This window comes from Zootoca vivipara, chromosome 10 (assembly GCF_963506605.1).
Source record: "Zootoca vivipara chromosome 10, rZooViv1.1, whole genome shotgun sequence".
In the NCBI taxonomy this organism is placed as follows: domain Eukaryota; kingdom Metazoa; phylum Chordata; class Lepidosauria; order Squamata; family Lacertidae; genus Zootoca; species Zootoca vivipara.
This window is the reverse complement of record NC_083285.1, coordinates 37,104,043-37,124,070: the sequence shown is the minus strand read 5'-3', so window position 1 is coordinate 37,124,070 and position 20,028 is coordinate 37,104,043. Positions and strand designations below refer to the sequence as shown.

Sequence of the window (20,028 nt, the reverse complement as noted above, 5' to 3'; positions counted from 1 at the left end):
TTAGAAGTGCTGTTAACTTCCTCCCAGTGACTCAAAGGCAGACAAGAAAAGCCCTTGTGCCCAAGGTTGGAAATACATGCAAAAGCAGCAAGAATTATCTCAAGTTCACCCAATTGCCTCAAGATATACAAATGGTGTAGACTTAACAATGTGAAGGTTTTATGCATTATGTGTTATTATGTAGGAATGCTGAAATGTGTCAAATGGGACGGACAAGGGGGGGGAATGAGTTACAAGGATATTTCTTTTTTTATTTTAGACTGTGCCCTCAAGACTGTGCAACTGATATATAATTATGTTTTATGTTACGTGATATTCTGCAGAAACCTTGACCTATGTCTGACAAGTATATGTTATTTCCACAAAAGGGGGGGGCATTTTTGTGTGTAATTGCTTTCATGTTTTATGTATAGTTAGTTATTGTATAGTGTAACATTCCTTATGCACCCAATGGTGGTATTATTCCTTATACGCCCAATGGAGGACTCGCCCAATGGAGGACTCATGTTTTCTAAAAGATCAGGCTATTGCATAGTCCATTGTTGAGATTTAGATCAATTTATGACCACATTTCCTTATCTCACCTGGCACTTTGTAGTGTGCCAGCCTTCTTTTTACCAAGAAGCAGTTTCAGGATTCATGAAACCAGCAGATACAAGAAGGTGTATATGCCTTGATTTACCTGGAATGATTCCTTATAGAATTAAATTGACCAATTTGGACATGTGCCCTTTTCAGAATGGTTTTTATGGGGCTGTATAAATTATAATTGGGTCAGTTCTAATTGGGCAAGTGAATCCAAGGTGCAAGTAGCTTTCTCCCTTTAAGAGTAACTGAGCAACTCCCTACTACAGTGCAAGACCAGAGCCTATAATAAAAAATCCCATAGAAAGCCCAAGGCAAAGGCATCTCTCTCATGACATGTCCAAACCTGTGGCAGCTATGGTGAGTGCCAGGTGACATGGTCGATATGAAAGCCCTAAGGGGATTCACCAGGGATTGTTGCTGCTGTGCCATGATGGAGGTGTGAGACCAGAGGAGAGCTAGCTTTGACACCTGACAACCCACAAAAAGGTAAAAACAAACAAACAAACTACACTTTCCAGTCAATATTGGTGGATCTTCTGGTAAATGTAAAGCATAGACCACTTGTTTTTCCCATAAGTGCTAGAATACTGCTGCATACAGTGAAATGGAGAATACGTCACTGTCGATTATATGAGGCAATGATTGGTTGTTACACAACAATATTGCCTCAGAGAGGGGACACTGTTATAAAATCATATTGGGGGGGTTGCAGGACACCATTATTAATGAACAGAGAGGGGTAACCACAGCTTGACAGCTACGGCTACCCAGAGTCCTTCGCACCACCATTTCGCCGCCACAGCTTGGCTCTCCTTCCCTCCAGAGACCCGCACCCCCTCCGCAGGGATTAACATATTCAAACACCTCCTAAAATCCAACATAAACTCTGCATTTCCCCTTCGCCTAAGGACAAGCATATGCAACCCTCGCCTAGACAATTATCACAGACAATTATCATAAACTCCACCAAGTAACGCAGCCCATTTTTATACAGCCTTACCATTTTATACAAACCTTATACAAACTTGCTATGAACTTTTACCTTCTCGTAATTATATGCTTGCTTCTTGTGATTATATGTCTGCTGGCCTTATGTGCCTTAAATGTGAGAAACCCCTCATATCCCTTGAAAGGCGTCCCTCCCTATATGCCTAAGAACCTAACCACAACCTCAGTATTACTCTTGATTAATTAGACTAGTGTTCCTCTGTATTAGAAAATAGGTTTGTTAGTATCTCTTTGTATTAGAAAATCACTGTTTTATATTTTAGAACTGTATACGTCAGGATGTATTAGAAATGTTTTCCATACTTATTTTCTGTGCAACCCTTCTCTGACCCCAAGCCCCCCTGAAACCTCCCCATCACCGTCCCATACCCAACGAAGGAAGACACGGACAATAGAAAGATTAGCTTGACAACTTTATTCAAATTAAACATGCCATAGTCCATCTTTCCGCGGCCTCAAGGAAAACACCTGCCAAAATTACCTCATGGAAATCGTCAGGAAATCGCTCCACTCCTGCGCCCATCTCGAAGGATTGCCCACCTGTCAAAACAAAGGGGAGTACCATCAACGACAGGAGAAGAGAGATTGACATCTCTCCATCTGAAAGGAAAAGTCATCTCCGCACCCAGCTAATCCGATCTCCCACCCACCGCCCTTGTCTCCCCCTCCCTCGCAGTCCAGAGATTTCCATGCAGGAACAGGAGGGTATATAGGGGGTTCTTACCATTTCCCGGGGTTCCTTCCTTCTTTCCAGAGGCAGGGACCCTACAGCTGTAGCTTTGCATTCTGCAATAAAGGGATCAGTTTGTTTTTCCTGACAGCATCGTGTGGTCTCTGTCATTTTCCCGGCGGAGCTGAACTTAGTGCAAATTTTGGAGCTTCCGACCCGCGTCTGCCCTTCTTAAAAGGCAACGCATTTTGGGGTACATTTTTCATAACAGGTTTAACTTATACAACTAGGTTTTTTTAATTATATGACTAGGTTTTAAGTGAAGAATGAATATGCAATGGAAACGTTGTTGGACTAAGCTTGTGATTAAGTCTAGGAAAAAAATTAAAGTCCACTGTGTTCTAATAACCTAAAATTATAAAATACATAGTAATAAAGTATACTGAAGTGTACCCTGATTTCTCTTATAACTGCAGTACTTTAATTTGCTTTTTGTATTCCAGCTCTCTTGAAAACAGCCTGCAGAGTTACCCTGAACATACTCAAGCAAGGATTTTACACGATATTTCTAGTTGTATTTGCTATGCCACTGACAGGTATGGAAAAATAATTATTTTGTCTTGAACTTCACATGCTCTGGTGAAAAAATTATCAGTTTCAGTTCATGTCCACCATGAGCACCTTGGGGTTTGGATGTTTTGTCTTTTTGAGGTAACACAAATCACAGGAATTATGGAAGAGTTCAAGCTAATGATTTGCAAAGGAATGTCTTACATGAGAATCTTAAATAATGGCCTTTTTTTTTAGGCTGTTGTTTTGCCCCCACTAGAAAGAAAATCTTAAGCCAAGGATAGAGTTCATAGTGTTTTAAGTGTTTGGGGCCTTCAGGGCCATTTCTTTAAAGTTCTCAGAAAATTCCAGTGTGCGTATATACACATGCCATCTGGGTCACAGACTGTGTTTGAACTCTTTTATATATTGTTGTTGAATATTTACACATTTTGCTTGGTACTTTATTTTGAAATATACCAGGAGACCAAGTACCCATGATTTTGTGCTATTCGGCTTATACAAAGGAGCCACCAGCACTCAGGAACATCTCAACAAATGAAGCCAGATCCAAACTCAAATTATTATTTCCCCCTGCAAAATCACCATGAGCTGCAGAGGATCATTGTACAGAAGAAGAAAAACCCAAGAATGGACATGAAGTGGGAGAGGAAGAATCTTGGAAAAAGATGTGTGAGATGGATGGAGGTTGTTTTTTGCTTTTTTTCTTAAAGTCTGAAATGAAAAATGGGACTTTTGGGAGGAAACTGAATGTACTGTATTTCTGGTTTTTTGGGGTGATGAGTGAAATATTTTGTTAAAAAAATATTATGTTAAAATATTATAGTAAATTCAGGCTGCTGTAACTTTACTAGTCCCCAGACTAAAAAGAAATCATATTTGTGATAATAGCATTTTTACTTTTATTTGACTCCACTATTGAACAAAGCAATGCACTTTGGCCCAGATTCCACTAAAGCATTGCACTGGTGGAAGTCAGCAGAAATCATGCTAGTACAATACGGCTTCCTCCACTCTCATCCCGTGTCCCCCAATAGTTCTGGAGGATCAGGAGACTCCCTCTGGAACAGGGCATTAGGGGGAGGAGAGGGTAGATTGTTCCATGAGGCAAGCAGAACTGCTTGCGCTAACAAAGTGACCGTGATACCATGATGTTGAATTCCTTGCTTTATACTTGATGTTGCAAACGTACTTGTAAAATTTGCAGAATACAGAGCATTCTTAGGCTTTTGACCCAATATGGGAATCTGCTAAGCATATTGCTGCTACAACATAATAGGAAGGCATACCCTCCATCATTTCACATTGTTCTGTGAACCGCCCTGAGACCTCCAGGGTAGAGGGCCGTATATAAATTAAAATAATAATAATAATAATAATAATAATAATAATAATAATAATTACAGTTATTGAGGCTATATTCCATGTGTGAAAGTCAACAGCTGCTGCCACTACCTTCCACAGTAGGGAAAATCAGGTGAAGCAGTTACTCTAATGGTGGTGGAAGTGCTGAAGTGAAAGACATGAAAACACTTGTAGATCAGACTGAACATGAAACCAATAGAAGGAGAATCTGAGTTACCTTTGGATGGAGCATTTTCAGAGAATGTGACCCAATGGAAAACAAAGTAGAAACTGAAATCAAAGGACACCAAGTCTCAGTTAGTCTCTGCTGCAGAAGTAAAGTTGTTTTTACACAAGGTAACAGATGGAAAGAAACAGGGGAGAAGACCTGATCAGAATCTGTTTAATTTCCCTTATCTGCAAAAAAAAAAGGGGGGGGTCACATGTGACAACTTGGGAGTGTTTGCAATATGGAAAAAATCACTGAAAAAACATGAAACAGTCAAAATATTCTCCACAGTCCAGAAGTTAAAATACACAAGATTGTGCTGGGTTTTTGTTTTGCTTTGTAACCCTTTGCTAATAACTTCTTATTATTTTAGGTTAGCATCCCAGGATACACTAGCTATGGCTTTCATTAAACAAAGCAGTCCACATCTTAGGCTGTGAGCCTGATGAACCAACAGTTCAACAAATATGCAGGTCATTAAGTGATCTAATACAGAAAGGACAGGACGCAAAGTAGGCAGGAAAACCCACACGGTGTTAGGTTCTTGTTAAAGAACCATTTCAAGTAGTTGCATAATTAAGGTCAACATTACAATCAGCAATTAGGAAATGACAATTAGACCATTTGCTTTTTCATTTTTGGGGAAAAATGCCCAATAATATAAATAAATAAAGATAAAATATTAAAAGAAATGCCATTCATTCGTGGTACCTATTAGAACCACACTATACACTTGGAGTCTAGTTGATATTTGCACATGGATATATTTCAAAAGACTAGTAAAGTCCAATTAAAGTCATGATTTTTAATGGTTATCTTCTCTTCAACATCCAATATTATCAATGCTGGATCTTTGCATGTGCTGCTGCTGTTAATCCCACTAGCCTTCCATTGTGTTCAAATAGGCAAGGCAAAGTTTAGGTGGGCTCTATGATTCTTCATTTTTGCAGTCATTTACTTCACCTTTGTGTTTTTCAAAAAAGTCTTCCTTTTCCTGTATCTCCTCCTCTTCTTCTTCCTCCTCCTCATCGCCAAATGTTTGCTCTTCCATGGTTGTAAATGTCAGTGACCTGGCGGCAACCTGTGCTGCGAGTCCTGATGTGAAATTCAAATCTGCTGATATATGAAGCTCAGCCAGTCTTTGTTTGATGGAGGACTGTAACACCTCTCTCTCAGGTGGCTGCGACACATCAACTCTGTCCACACCAGCTGACTCAGATTCTTCACCTTCTCCATTGCATTGGTAACATGTTCTTTTTTCAACTTCTGGTGAGTCACCATTTGCAGCAATGTCATTTTTGTTCTTACCAGATCCATCAAAGAGGTACTCCACCCTATCTTTCTCACCGTCAGTAGCTTGTGTTTTGAAGTCAGAGACTGCTTCTTCCAAGCTGTCATCTCTGCTGCACACCTGCATGCCTGATTCTGAATTCTCCGGCAATCCCAAAATATTTATGGATTCCTCTTGCTCTGTACCAGGCAAGGGTTTCATCGCAGCTTGAAAGAGGGGGAAATATGGAGTGAGTACTCAAAATAACTTCACTGTAAGTTTTAAAGAATGTACTGCTCTCATATGAAATTCATATTTACTACAGAGGATGGTGAACGCATAAGGTAACAGATGTCCTCTCAAACATTAAGAGGTATAGAATAACTATAAAACAAAATGGAAAATTAAAAAAACAACTAGTAATTTCATCACCCATACATTGGAGCTGTTACATCGCTTCCCACTGGTTGCTACTGAATAAATGCAAAACATGCTTTGCCCATGTTTGCTTCTGGATGCACCCAGAAGGGAATGTGGCCCTCATACTGATAAATTCCCCACCTCTGATCTAGAAGGAAAATCTGAAAGGATCCTTCAAGAGAACATATTATGAATACTCTTGACAATTCTATGAATCTAGAGCAGGCATAGGCAACCTTGGCTCTCCAGATGTTTTGGAATCACAACTCCCATGATCCCTGAGCACTGGCCCTGTTAGCTAGGGATCATGGGAGTTGTAGTTCCAAAACATCTGGAGAGCCAAGGTTTCCTATGCCTAGTCTAGAGAAACTCTCACCCAATGCATCAAGCCTATCCTTGGATGATAGACAAGATCTTGTGAAACAGCATCCCAGAGCCCACACACTGAATGGGCCTTGCTCAATAATCAAGTCAGAGAGCTTAGAGGCTCTTTCCATACCAAGAAAACCTAATGCAAATAGAGCTTTTAAGGTCTCTGCCTTGCATGCATTTGTGCAATTTCAATGAGCAGCCTTCAACTGCACAAGGTTGAAATAGCTCGTTAAATACATATAAGTTGTGATTGTAATGTATAGTACTTTAGGACCTTGGGAGATGAACCAATTCAGAAAAGAGTTGCATAGAGATTTCCTTAAATTAACAACAAAAGTAACACTTACCATGATCACTAAACAGGAGTTGCTTCCACTTTTGTCTTTCTGCCTCTGAAGCTTTAAATCCCAGCACAGATTTTAATTCCTGCAGCACTCTCTTGGATTCCTCTCTTTCGCGTTTTTGCCTCTCTCTGTCTTCCAGGGAAAAGTAATAAAAGTCATCTCTTTTATACTCGCTGTCTATATCTGCATCATCAACATATGCTTCAAGTTCCTGAGGAAAAAGTTAACAAACATCTTGTTGCATCTAAAAATTACTCAAAAACTGCAAGACAGTGATGGTTCTTAACCATTTATTTAAACTACAAGATTTGGATCCCAAGTATGATTTATAGGCCAAAGGGAATTCTGAAATAACTCTACCAATATTTAAAGGAATGTTAATTAAGGTCAGTTATGGTATTTCAGATTTATACAATTCAGACACACAAAGACTGTCAACAGATTCTCTAGGGTGGCTGAAATTTTTAGTTGACAATATTTAAAATGATGCTTCACCACTAGTATCATAGCCTTACATAGCCTAGTATCATAGCCTTACATCCAAGGCGTCACATGTTAAGAAAATGCCAAGGATGGAGAAATCAGTGGCCTGGCATTAGTTATTGGACTACAGCTCCCATCATTCCTTTTCACTGGTCATGCTGATAAAGGTTGATGTGAAGGCTATAGGTTTTTCATTCCTGCTATATACAGTACCTAGCACTAAACTCTTATCCTATATAACAGCAGCAGAAATTTTCTTTGCCAGCACAAACATTGTAGCAAATAAAGATAGCAAGTAACAAGATGCAACTGACAACCATTTTCATCATGTTCAAGCTTCTCTATGAGAAGCGAATTATTTACAAATTTTTAATATATATATTTATTAGGTTTTCCAGAATAAGTAAATACATAAGCAGAGGACTTTATCTGTTGAATAAAGTATGCTGATACAACTGCAGAACACTATTATACTTCCCTCAATCAGCAAATAAACATATACATATTGACACATTTTGTGAATTTTCAGTCAATTCTAACCAGTGGTTGACAAAAGTAATCCTTTCCAACATATCCTTCAGTTGTCTTTATATTATATCATTGTAAAAAGCATACAGTACAGTCCTCCAAGATGTATGGTATATTTATGTATGTATTATCTTGCTTCAGCTCACTGTACACTGAAGGCTCCCTTTACAGGCTGTTCTATGCTAGACTCTTTCTTGGACAATTTCTATGCTGTTCTATCCTAGAAATTTCTATGTCATTCTATACTAGAATAAATTTCAGGCTGCTGTATGCTAGAATCTTCGTAGGACAATTTCTCAAAGGACCTCAATCCTCCGGAAACACTTCACAGGAAAGTGAAGAAACAGAATCGAGAACATTTTTCAAATAGTTTTCTCAAAAATGCTTAGAATATGTCAACATAAAAAAGGTATTTACTTGCACTAGTTTTAAATGATGTGACATGTCATTTATTCTCCGTCTACTTATAACTTTAGCAGAGTGCTTTATTTATTTTGACAAAATTGGGAAATCTGGGGCTCCCGCTATCACTCTGTGGGTGGATACTGGACTTTCTTTTAGATCGCTCCCAGAGGGTTCGGTTGGGCCCTTATATGTCTAATATGCTTAGGACTAACACAGGAACACCACAAGGATATGTGCTTAGTCCGCTCCTTTATACTCTTTATACGTATGATTGTGTCGCTGCCCACCCTAGAAATAGGGTTGTCAAATTTGCAGATGACACAACCGTGATTGGGCTCATCTCTGATAAGGAGGGTGAAACGGACTATAGAGATGAGGTGGAGCGGCTGACAGAGTGTTGCAGAGTTAATAACTTGCTCATAAATACAAAGAAAACAAAGGCGCTTGTGGTGAACTTTAGGAGACAGAGGAACAAGGTCCAGCCACTTTTGATTGACGGAATTTGTGTGGAGAGGGCAACAACGTTTAGATTTCTAGGCATTGAGTTACAGGAGGATCTGTACTAGAGTATTAATACAAGGGGGCTTGTGAAGAAGGCGCAGCAGAGACTGTATTTTTTGAGAATTTTAAGGAAAAACCATCTTCCACAAAAGCTGCTGCTTGCCTTCTATCACTGTGCCATACAGAGTGTGCTCACGTATGGTTTATGTGTGTGGTACTTCTCAGGATAGAGCAGGGCTGTGCAGAATTATTAAAACAGCAGAGAGCATTATTGGCTGCTCACTCTCCACCTTAGAACAAATCTACACCACCAGGTGCCATAGAAAAGCACTAGACATATCAAGAGATCCAACGCACCCTAGTCACCATTTCTTTGAGCTCCTGCCATTGGGACGGAGATATAGAACAATGCAGGCAAGAACGAGCCGTCTCAGGAACAGTTTCTTCTCTAGAGCGATTTTGGCCTTAAATGGAAAGTCTGGACTTTGAAGTCATCTTATTTTACTTGTTATTTTGTATTATATTTACTGTTTTTAATTAGGTTTTGTAATTTTGGATTATGCGGAATGCTTTATCTGAGTGGATGTAGCAACCAAGTAATTTCGTTGTTCCCGCAAGGGGACAATGACAATAAAGATATCTTATCTTATCTTATTTTTAAATGGAAGTCTTTGCTTGAACCCTGAATTTGATCAACAATTCAATCCAATGTAGTCTACTCAAAAGCTTCGTTCGGAGCAGTGGGACTTATTCCAATATAGGACTGTAGCCCAAGTTAGGCATACTGTATTTTGTAGTTCTATTGATTGTATTATTTAAGAGGCAGTTAAATTAGACTGGGAGCTCTGCTATGTGGTACAATGCAAGTACTATAGCATCTATCAAAAATATCACTTATTCCACATAATTTCAAATCTATTCAGAAAGGCCTTACTTGACAGATTCTTAAGATAATATTTGATAAGCAGTATTATATACCACTTAGAAGTCTGTTTTGTTCTATTCTAGTAAATGGTATAGAAATTCTGTTAAATAAATAATGAAGAGTTTTTAAAAAATAAACCTATGGATTATCATTTCTAGGCTCTACAGACTATAATATTTGTACCTGTTCTTCAGGGATTGGGTCTTTATCCTCTATATGCACAGATGGTTGCAGCAAAGGTACCATGGTGCATTGCTTGTTCTCACATGATGGTTCAGGATTGCCTGGAGGTAGTAGAGAAGCAGCAGAGAAAGTAGGAGTCAGCAGAATTGGTTTTTTAAAATTATTTTTAATGTCATCCCATTTGAGTGTCATCCCATTGGGCTCTTGTCAGCCAATTTTCCCTGCCCTACCTAAATCTGCCCCAAAGGGGCAGGTAGACACTGTCCTAAGTTTTAAAAACAAACATAATAAACAACAACTTAAGGACATCAGTTGATATTATTTAGGAGTCATGAATCACAGCTGAAAGTACACAGTGGATCCCATGAATTTATGGCAAGCTCAGATCTACTGCTATGAACAATCAAGATAGTATCTCCTTCCAGATTTACGCCCAAAGTCTGAGTTCATGTAGCCCTTCACTTATGTAAATCAGAAAGGGATGTGCAATCCACATTATCCTTTTGATGCATTTTAAAAACCTACTTACAAACCCAGGCATTTTGCTATTGCAATACTGGAGTTACTATTTATTGCATATACGACTGCCTACTGAAGATTTTATTTTACTGTGATTGGAATTTCTCAATGCTTTTGTGAAGACAATTTACCTTTTTTCTCTGGATTTCTTCGAACCATTTTTTCCACCTGAGAAATGGCCTCTTCCCAGCAGCTGTTGCTTGCTTGCATGTGAGGTTGAACAAGTCTTAGTTTTGTTTCTACAACTTGGTAGGCCTCCAAAGTTAGTTCTTGGCTTTCCTTGGAACTAATAAACTTCTCAAGTTCATCCTCAAGAATTATTACTCTGGACAAAAAACAACAACAAACAATTTAATTAGGACCCAAATCAAATATTTTATGGACCTGCTGTGGGCAGTGAGTTGATGTGACTGCAGTTATAAGTCTCCAGATTTTATATCCTCCTTTTTTATTCTTACAGTCTATCAGTTTTACCTATGTAGGCAGAGCCCATATGTATGATATCAAGGTGCCAGAAGCAACGGGTCAAGGCTAAAAGGGTGAACTTAGTTTTAGACAAGTAATCCAAGCCTTTGAAACAGCAGTAAAAGACCACAACCACTGCACAGTGACTAGCAGCTATGTTCTAATGAAGGCTAGAGAGAAATCCATAAATTCATAAGAATAACTTCACTTGTGACATACACTTTGCATGTAGAAGGTCCTGTGTTCAATTCCCTACATCTCCATCTAAAAAGACATTCAGAAAGATCCTGGATCCTGAATCCTGGAATAAGTCCCACTAAACTCAGTGAGAATTAGTTCTATGTAGACATGCATAAGTTTACATTGTAAACCTTTGGGCAAGTGAATGGAGAGTTTATTAGGGAACTAGTAAACGTTTCTGCTTCAAACAGCATGTCTGAAGGATCAATATGAATAGAGGGACACATATCAGCAAAGAAGGTATTGTTTAGGGAAACACATCCATGTTTTCTTTTTTTAGTTTAACCCTAGCCTAAACAACAAGTAGGCATAGTACCAAAATGGAATCAGTTTTCTGTTCCCTCTCATTAAAAAATTATTAGTACAGTACAATCATTTCCTTTAGGGGTAATCTCAGTAAAACAAATAAGTCATTAATGTACACTTGCTCACAGAGTTAAGCCCACTGATTTTCATGAAACATATTAAAATAGATTGGCTTCAGCAAACATAAAACTCGTGTTAGGTTGTGGTCTCTTGCTTTTTGTATGTATTATTCAACAATCTGACTCCTCTGCAGTTCTCATATAGCCAGTGCCAAATATCAGCCCTGTAATAAACTCTCAATGTTGTTTTAATAGTATTGTATATAATTACATATACAGTTGTGTACAGCTAGTACAAGAAACACACCTCTTTACTGAACGTAACTTAGATTGTTTGATTAAATAAGAGCTAGAATAACAAGGCAAAGAAGTTACAGCAATATCTGCCTCCATAAATCTTATCAGTAGTTTCCGATTGCAACATTACATATTACCTTCTTGTCTTAAAAAAACAACTTGAACTACAACTGGAATTAAACTACAGGTACCAGTATCGGAACACAATGCATTCCCAGGCAATCGTTCATTAAGAGAGCAGTTGCATAACAAGCTGATGATTTCCATTATTTCCTATGGGAACATTTCTAATCCATGGGTTCTCCCTCCATGCTTTCTGCCCAAAACTGCTGCAGCCGATCAGCAAAAGCCAAACAAAGGAAAAACTGATTTGCCTGATCTCTCCTGCTCCCTGATCTCTCTCTCTCCCCCCCCCATGGTTTCTGCCCCAAAAGGCTTCAGCTAATCTGTAAAACGGAAACAAGTAAGGAAGAGGGCAAACTCTGGCTGTTCCAATATCTAAATCAGCTGTTTGTGTAGCAAGGTTTGGGTATACTTTTTGTGTTCAGATAACTGAGATTTCAGATAATAAGCATTCTGACAAGCGGACCTGTGTGTAGTGACAAATCACTCCCAAAGAACAACTTACTCATTAAGCAAGGCCTTCAGATGGAGTTGTAAACTGCGCACTGCTGTGTGGAGACGATTTAGTTCTCTTGACTTTTGTTCGGTTTTGACTGAACGTTCCAAACCAGATTGATGTTGTGTTTCAAAGTACCGATAAAATTCATAGCTCCGTTTAAGCTCTTCTAAACAGGCAGCATGTGCATGATGAAGACCCTGAGTCACATCAGTAAAGGTAGAAAGTGGCAAATGTTCTGGCCTAATCAGGGTCTTGATGGATGCATTGGAGGGGGACAGCAGAAGAATTAGCCGCCTGAAGAATTCAGAACTTTGTCCAACCCAAAGTTGAAATAAAACCTACAAATACAGAAGAGTTACTACAGTCCTAATTATTACAGAAGAAAACAATGACATTTTGTTTTTCCTGCTTTCCCATTCATTTTAAGCGATTCAACAATAATATGATTACCAAACCACAAACTTTTTTTTTTAACGTTTATAATGCACCGTTCATGAATATCAATATCAGGGCAGGGTACAAGAAAATATACATTGCACATAAACAACAAAACTAAAACAATATTTTAAAAAATACTACAAATAGAATTTAAGGTAGCTAAAAACAACTGGGTAGGCTACACAGTCACTCACTTAAAAACCTTTAGCCAACAAGTAGGCTTTAACTAGGTGCTAAAATGCCAAGTTGGCACCTGCAAGGGGAGGACATTCCACAAAGTGAGTGCCGCCACAGAGACCAGAAATGTTTTAAATAAACAACTTATTCAGTTATGTAAGAGCTACAGTCGTATCTTGGATCCCGAACGCCCTGGAACTCGGGTGTTTTGGCTCACGAACGGCGCAAACCCGGAAGTGATTGTTCCGGTTTGCAAACGTTCTTTGGAACTTGAACGTCCAACTGTGCTTCTGCGGCTTCCTGCGGCCAATCAAAAGCCGCAATTTTGTTTTTGAACCTTTTGGAAATCGAACGGACTTCCAGAACGGATTCCGTTTGACTTCCAAAGAATGACTGTATTTCTATTAAAACCTCCAACAAGAGAGACAGAGAGAGATTGGTTGTCTGACTCTTTTGATCCACCTCAATGGCCTGTAACTGCTGGAACTCATCCAGTGCCCTCTTTTTAAACAATTATATTAAAAAGTAGGAAAAAACAGATGTAAATCAGGGGTTTCCCAATGTTATATACTATAGCAATTTATTCTGAAAATTAAATATCCTTTCAAGAGTCTACAACTAACGCTTATGAAAGGTAACATACAAGTCCAGCCCAAAGATGTAAGTTAACTTAATATATTCCAGGCAGCTGAGTTGAACCTTGGATTGGGTGGTTTGTTTTTAAAAAAAGTTAGCTAACAGGCTCAGTCAGGTTTTCCTGTTTAATTGCTACAAGTGGAAAGTAGTTACAAAATAGGCCAATGTTAAACCTGGCTGGATTACCTTTAGTGCTGGCAGGCTGAAGCCATCTGTGAGATTGTGTGCTTCTTCCGCAGACACCTGCTCTTCACTGAGTCCAAGGCCCAATTCTTTGAAAGGCACCACACAGATGTAGTTTGTCACATTGTCGCTCTCAGAATTCAATGGGTAAGTTTAGTTAGTGTTAAGGCAGTTAAAGAAGCTTTTGTATGACATGCAACTTGGGCAAACATGAAGTAAAAAAGAGACCAGAAGCTTTTCAAAGAAGTTAAAGATTCTATAAAGTGCTCTTATGTATAGATAAGAAACAACTATTTCTCCACTTCTAACAAGCTTCAGAATAAAGACATATTCATTCACAAAAAACCTCAAGTGATTTGTTTTTTTTCTATTTAGCAACAAATCATAACTGTTAATAAAATTGAAACTGACAAGAGTCATCTCAAGTGTTTATCCATCTTTATTGAATGCAAAAATTTATCTACATTAAAAAGAATACTAATCAACACCACATATAGTATCATTAAAACAATGAGCTTTATGAAAAGTATAAATTATTCAAAGAGGGGCATTCCATTGCCCCACACTTCAACATATGGCTAAATAGTGCAGTCGGTTGGAACATGAGACTCTTAATCCCAGGGCTGTGGGTTTGCACGATATGTTGGGCAAAAGATTCCTGCATTACAGGGGGCTGAACTAGATTATCCTTGGGGTCTCTTCCAACGCTGCAATTCTGTGATCTCTACTCCAAAGACGGGAGGAGGAATTCCAGTTGAGCCATGTACATACCATTTTACCTCTGTACAGTAGGCTAGTTGACACACACACACACTCTCACACACTCCTCTCTTCTTTATCCAGGAAAGGAAGAAACATTATCAGAATGTTCAAGCCAGGCAAAAACATTCAAGGAGAGTGCAAAGTAGCACAAGGGAGGAATGTGGCCTGGTGAAAGTCATGAAAGCCAGACAGGGAGTCCTGGAAGACTACCTTTGGCTGCTGGGCCTGAGGGTCCCCATCCCAGGGTTAGAGTGCTGGACTGACACTAAGGAAACCAGATTCAAATCTCCACTCAGCCATGAAGTGGGTCAGTCCTTAACCTGTCTGACAGGGTTCTTGCAAGCATAAAGTGACGCATGTGCTGCATGGTAGGTTGAAAAAACTGTTATGAAGGAAACCAAACAATGGAGTTAGTGAATATTATGGATATTAAGGCCATGGACAAGAAACACAAGGTTGTGTTATGTTCTTTGAGACAAAATGAACAACACAAACATAAAAGGAGGTCCAGCAATCTTTTATTCTGCATTACATCTATTTAGCCTTTTCCAGTATGTCCTATTTCAAAAAAAGGATATTGTTTCAGCATATACAAGGTAGCAAGCCTTGACGCTCTGAAGTTGGCTCGAACTGACCGATAAACTGCTTTCCGAAGACCAATGAGATGCTGACAAGGATGCTGTCCGGCTTTATTATATGGCCAAGCAGCACTGACCCTGTCAAGCAAACTTGAAAAGTAAAATGTGATACAACTGTACAGATGTCCTAAGTAATTATAAAAATACAAAATAAATCAATATTATCATCTTACATGTTTTCATTTTATGTAATATACCTTCATGCATATTGAGAAATTGAATGATTATTTCATTATTATACAAATTAAAGAAGCCCACACATTGCTAGTAGCAATGTATAAAGTCATTTAAACTTTAATCCCCTGTCTTTCCCAGTCTTCAGAATCCTATAAGATCTGTAGGCACCAATTTCATCTATATATATAAAAAATGTAGGCATTGCATGCGCAGAGGTCACAGCCTTTCTCCGTAACCGCTGAACTGTAATGTAACAAATTTGGCCACAACGTTCCATGCCCATCAGTGAGGGATCTGGTATAATCCCCCCCCAAAAAATCAAACCTTTCATACCTAAAATAATGATTTAACACAAAAAAGTGGCGCCCAAATTAGACGTCACCAGCAGAAGATCTGAAGACTCCAGCAGCATCCAATAGAAAGGCAGATCACCCACTGCTGCCTCCAAAGCAGCACCACCAGATGACATCACAAAATTCCACAGCAACCAACTGAAAACAGGCCTTTTGCAGCAACAAGGCCCAACCAACTGAAAACAGGCCTTTTGCAGCAACAAGGCCCAACATTGCCAAGTGGAGGTAGGGGCCTGCCGGGGGGGGGGGAATGGGATGGTCGAATAGGGGGCAGGAATAGGTAATGGGTCAGAACAGGGTGGGGGAAGACACGGGGATGAAACCTGCCCTCTCCACAGTATCTCGCCTCGGCTTTGCAGACTAGGCTGAGTGGATTTAGGGGCCTGCCTGGGTGGGGGATGGGGGGCGAATAGGCCGCAGCATAGAATCAACTGAATATGGGCCTTTGGGTAGAATAAATGTTATTTATAATATAATAATAATTTATTATTTATACCCCGCCCATCTGGCCGGGTTCCCCCAGCCACTCTGGGCGGCTTCCAACAAAATATTAAAATACAGAAATCCATCAAACATTAAAAGCTTCCCTAAACAGGGCTGCCTTGAGATGCCTTCTAAAGGTCTGGTAATTGTTATTCTCTTTGACCTCTGGTGGGAGGGCATTCCACAGGGTGGGCGCCACTACCAAGAAGGCCCTCTGCCTGGTATTTCACATAACATGTGGGTAGGGGAGTCAGGGTTGGGACAGAGCAAAATTTTAGAGAACACGCGCATTGGGGGAATGATTGTGTGCAAAATGAACGGGTCACAGGGATAACCCGGGTAGGGGGGTTGGATGGAGGAGAGGAGGGAAATCACAGGGGTAAGTGGGGGGTTAGGGGGAGGAGAGGGGGGGAAATCACAGGGATAAGCCGGGGGTGGCGGAAAGAGGGGGCATAATAGGTCATGGATCAGGACAGAGTTGGGGGGATTCACAGGGATGAGGGAGGGGGGAATCACAGGGATAAGCCGGGAGGTGAGGTGAGGAGTGGGGGAATCACAGGGATGCGTCATGGGTCGGCACAGGGTAGGGGAAATCACACAAAAAACCCACAACAACGCGTGGCAGGGCCAGCTAATGTTTTTATAAAGAAATATACTTATGCCAGGCTTTCAGGCTGAAGAAGCTAAGTGACAAATGGCATGACCCACAAGTTTATTGTGGTCTTCCAAATGCTCAATAGTAAGCATGTGGCAGCTACCCATTGCAGCTGCTTCTGGCACACCATATCATTAAGAGGCTTCCTTGCTCCATACCCTGAAAAACTGCTCCTGCAGATCATGAGGCAATGGATGAAATGAGAGATTCAGAAATGGAAGTGTCTTTTGCTAATGCTCTCTCTGAACTGGATCCTAGCCACTAACTTTTTATTTTTTAAAAGCTGGATAACTAGACTATTTTCTTCACATGGTCCATCTGCAAAAATAAAATATAAGTATTTTGCCCAGACTGCAGCTAACACTTAGCTCTTTTGAAGTACCGTTTTAACTATAGTATTAACTATTCTTAATTGTATGCTACCTTGCCAAGAATAAGCTTGGATTGTCTTACCACATGCCTAAACATTCCACAAGATAATCTTTTGGGGGGGGGCAGTAAAGCTCAATTCAGACGAATTCTCTGCATTTGGAAACTTCGCTTACTGTAAGATGGCTACACTTTTAGTTTTACATGTAGCTGCTTGCATTTGCAAACCACACAGCAGATCTAGTATTAGAAGCACATGCTCTGTAAATAGAGATTAAAATGTTATATACACATGAGAATGTTTAAGCAACAAACTCTGGATAGTATTGCTGTTTCTTGTTCTTTATGAAGTATGTTAGAGAAAGAAGTAATCTTTGAAGCCAATAGACATCTAGAAGAATTTTGACTCTTATAACTCAGTGTAGCCATTAATCTAAAAGCAGAATAGGAAACAAATAATCTCCTAAACACATGATGTTAAATTATGTTGCATTTAAAGGTTCTGAAGTGTCATGGGGTGGAAGAGGGCTTTCCATAACCTGTATAATGTTCTATATGTTTAAAACATCTCTCTAAAACTATTCTTAAGCAAATTACATATCAAAACCCACTTCATTCCCATTCATGCCCTTGTTATCTCCTTCCACAAATCAGTTTGATTTTGGTACCAGTGACTCGAGCTTCATGACAAATATGTTGTGTGAATAAGTGAAACATCTTAGATTTATACATTTTAAAGGAAAAGTTTATTCACTCCTGGTTAAAGAGGGATGACTGAACCAATTAATAAAATAACCTAAAAATCAGACTCACAGAGTAAATCCTCTGGAAATGACTTCAGTTTCTTGAATGAGCCGTAGAGATTTTCTCACAAGGTTAGTGAAGGCTCGACAATTAGTCACCATATCTTCTAGCTGGAGTTGGCATTTTCTTAGAGACATTTGCAGCTTGGCTGTGTTCAGTGTGTCCAAACCTCGCAAGCACATGTAAACCAACAAGCCTACTCCCCACACCAATCCAAGAGATCCATTCCATGAAGAAGGAAGAATAATCAGCGTGCTGATGAAGGCAAATAATAATGAGATATCCCTGCAAAACAAAATAGCCAGTATAAGCCACATCTTGTTTTTTTGCAGCTTGCCCAGATTCTGGGCATGCCAGCTGTTGCCCACCTTTCATTTAATCTGACCATCACAGTCCAAAAGTGCACGCCTGGTTTCCTTTAAAGCAGAATATGAAAGACCTTTTCGTGGCATCATTTCAAATGGTTTGCTCATTATTTTTCTTAAAACCATATATGCTCAACAGCAAAGCTTCTCTCACTTGTTTTTGTCACATTTGCAGAATTGTTACAAAATTGTTGCAAAATACAAGTCTCTGCAGGGGCACTAAAACATTCAACATGAATAAGTCTAGTTCCTTTCTTGCACATTATAAACTGTGACAAATTTGCATTTTCTTATCAAATGCTACTTCTTGAAACATTGGTCATTACAATATTATTATGTGTGCAAGCCATGTAATCTAAAGAATGGACCAGAAGAACCAACAGAATTGCCTAAAATGAACCAGAGACATTATATATATATATATATATATATATATATATATATATATATATATATATATATATATATATATATATATTTTCTACATCCAGGCTTGTATAACGAGCCTCTCCCAAGACAATGATAAAAAAAGATTTTAATCAAATGATGCAAAATCCAAAGAAACCTGAATTTGTATGAAACGACACACTCTTTCCATTAGCCTCAAATAAACATATCGGGGAGGTGTATGTGGGGAGGGAGAGTATGTTAAAGTACCCCAGAACACAGACCCACAAAATAGAAAGCTCACTAAGAAAAATGGGCTTATCAATTGCCAGAGCATTAAAAATCAATACAAGAGATAGGGTAATAAACTGTTAAGAAGGGACTATCACATGCACACTTGTGGATAACCATCTTCAAAATTTCACACCTAATAAAATATGCTCCTGCTGTACACTGCCCAAATTAATGCAAAGCAAAGAATACACAAAGGTGAAGTCAGTTCTAAATCCATGGGATAGAAGGTTGAATAATAAGGACCAGAAAGAAAGAAAGAAAGAAAGAAAGAAAGAAAGAAAGAAAGAAAGAAAGAAAGAAAGAAAGAGAAAGAAAAACAATTCCTGTTCTCTAAGAGGTTATATATGTGAAGAGCAAGATACTTCCTCCAACAGAGCTTGTAATCTATGCAGATAGCTCAAGGCAATACCAAATATTAGGAGTTGCTAGGGAGCGTAGCGTTGGAAGATGTCCATGTTCCTGTTGCTTGGGCTGCCCTGCAGACAGGATACTGGGGTCAAGTAGCTCAATCAGTTCAACATCCTCCTGCAGCAGAACTTCCTGTTGCAGGATAGTGCAGAGAGCCTCCGAGCGAAAACCAACATCCTTAATTTGAGAAAAAACAGCACTTTCACATACACAAGCATTTGTCAAATAAAATATCCCGCCCCCCAATCACTATGCAATATATAACAAGGATGGCCAATTCCTACTTTAGGAGTCCGAACCACCACCTCCCCGGCAGATTTTTCTGCCTCCCCTAAGACCCCACTGATTTTGGTTACAGAGTGAGGCAAAAGGTAGGCAGGGGACAGGGTTCAACTAGACACAGAGCTGAGGTGGATAGAGCCCAGTGCCCCTGATAAGGAAGCAAGCCACCCCTCTGCAGTCATCCATTGATCATTTGATTGGACCTATGTGCATGCATCAGTTGAGGTGAAGGAAATTTGTGCCTGTGATAGCATGTGTCTATGAGATGG

At 39.4% G+C, this 20,028-nt stretch overlaps 2 protein-coding genes across 4 annotated transcripts in view; one reads left to right on the top strand and one right to left on the bottom strand.

Annotated features, from left to right (window-relative positions):
- The window catches only part of LOC118090829 (uncharacterized), a 43,053-nt gene extending 37,678 nt beyond the window's left edge, over positions 1-5,375 (top strand). For both annotated transcript variants that reach the window (XM_060279707.1, XM_035127078.2), the window contains exons 18-19: positions 2,770-2,862; positions 3,299-5,375. In XM_060279707.1, coding sequence (XP_060135690.1) covers positions 2,770-2,862; positions 3,299-3,377 — 172 coding nt within the window. In that variant the 3' untranslated portion in view covers positions 3,378-5,375. The remainder of the gene's footprint in view (positions 1-2,769; positions 2,863-3,298) is intronic.
- VEZT (vezatin, adherens junctions transmembrane protein) overlaps positions 4,227-20,028 on the bottom strand; it is a 35,978-nt gene continuing 20,176 nt past the window's right edge. The window contains exons 4-12 of one of the 2 annotated variants that reach the window (XM_035127081.2): positions 19,479-19,654; positions 18,033-18,308; positions 15,123-15,260; positions 13,786-13,933; positions 12,355-12,686; positions 10,491-10,684; positions 9,841-9,941; positions 6,819-7,026; positions 4,227-5,906 (exon numbers count right to left, since the gene is read on the bottom strand). In XM_035127081.2, the coding sequence (XP_034982972.1) occupies positions 5,338-5,906; positions 6,819-7,026; positions 9,841-9,941; positions 10,491-10,684; positions 12,355-12,686; positions 13,786-13,933; positions 15,123-15,260; positions 18,033-18,308; positions 19,479-19,654 (2,142 nt within the window). In that variant the 3' untranslated portion in view covers positions 4,227-5,337. Of the gene's footprint in view, positions 5,907-6,818; positions 7,027-9,840; positions 9,942-10,490; positions 10,685-12,354; positions 12,687-13,785; positions 13,934-15,122; positions 15,273-18,032; positions 18,309-19,478; positions 19,655-20,028 lie in introns of both variants that reach the window. The other variant, XM_035127080.2, reaches the window with a different exon arrangement.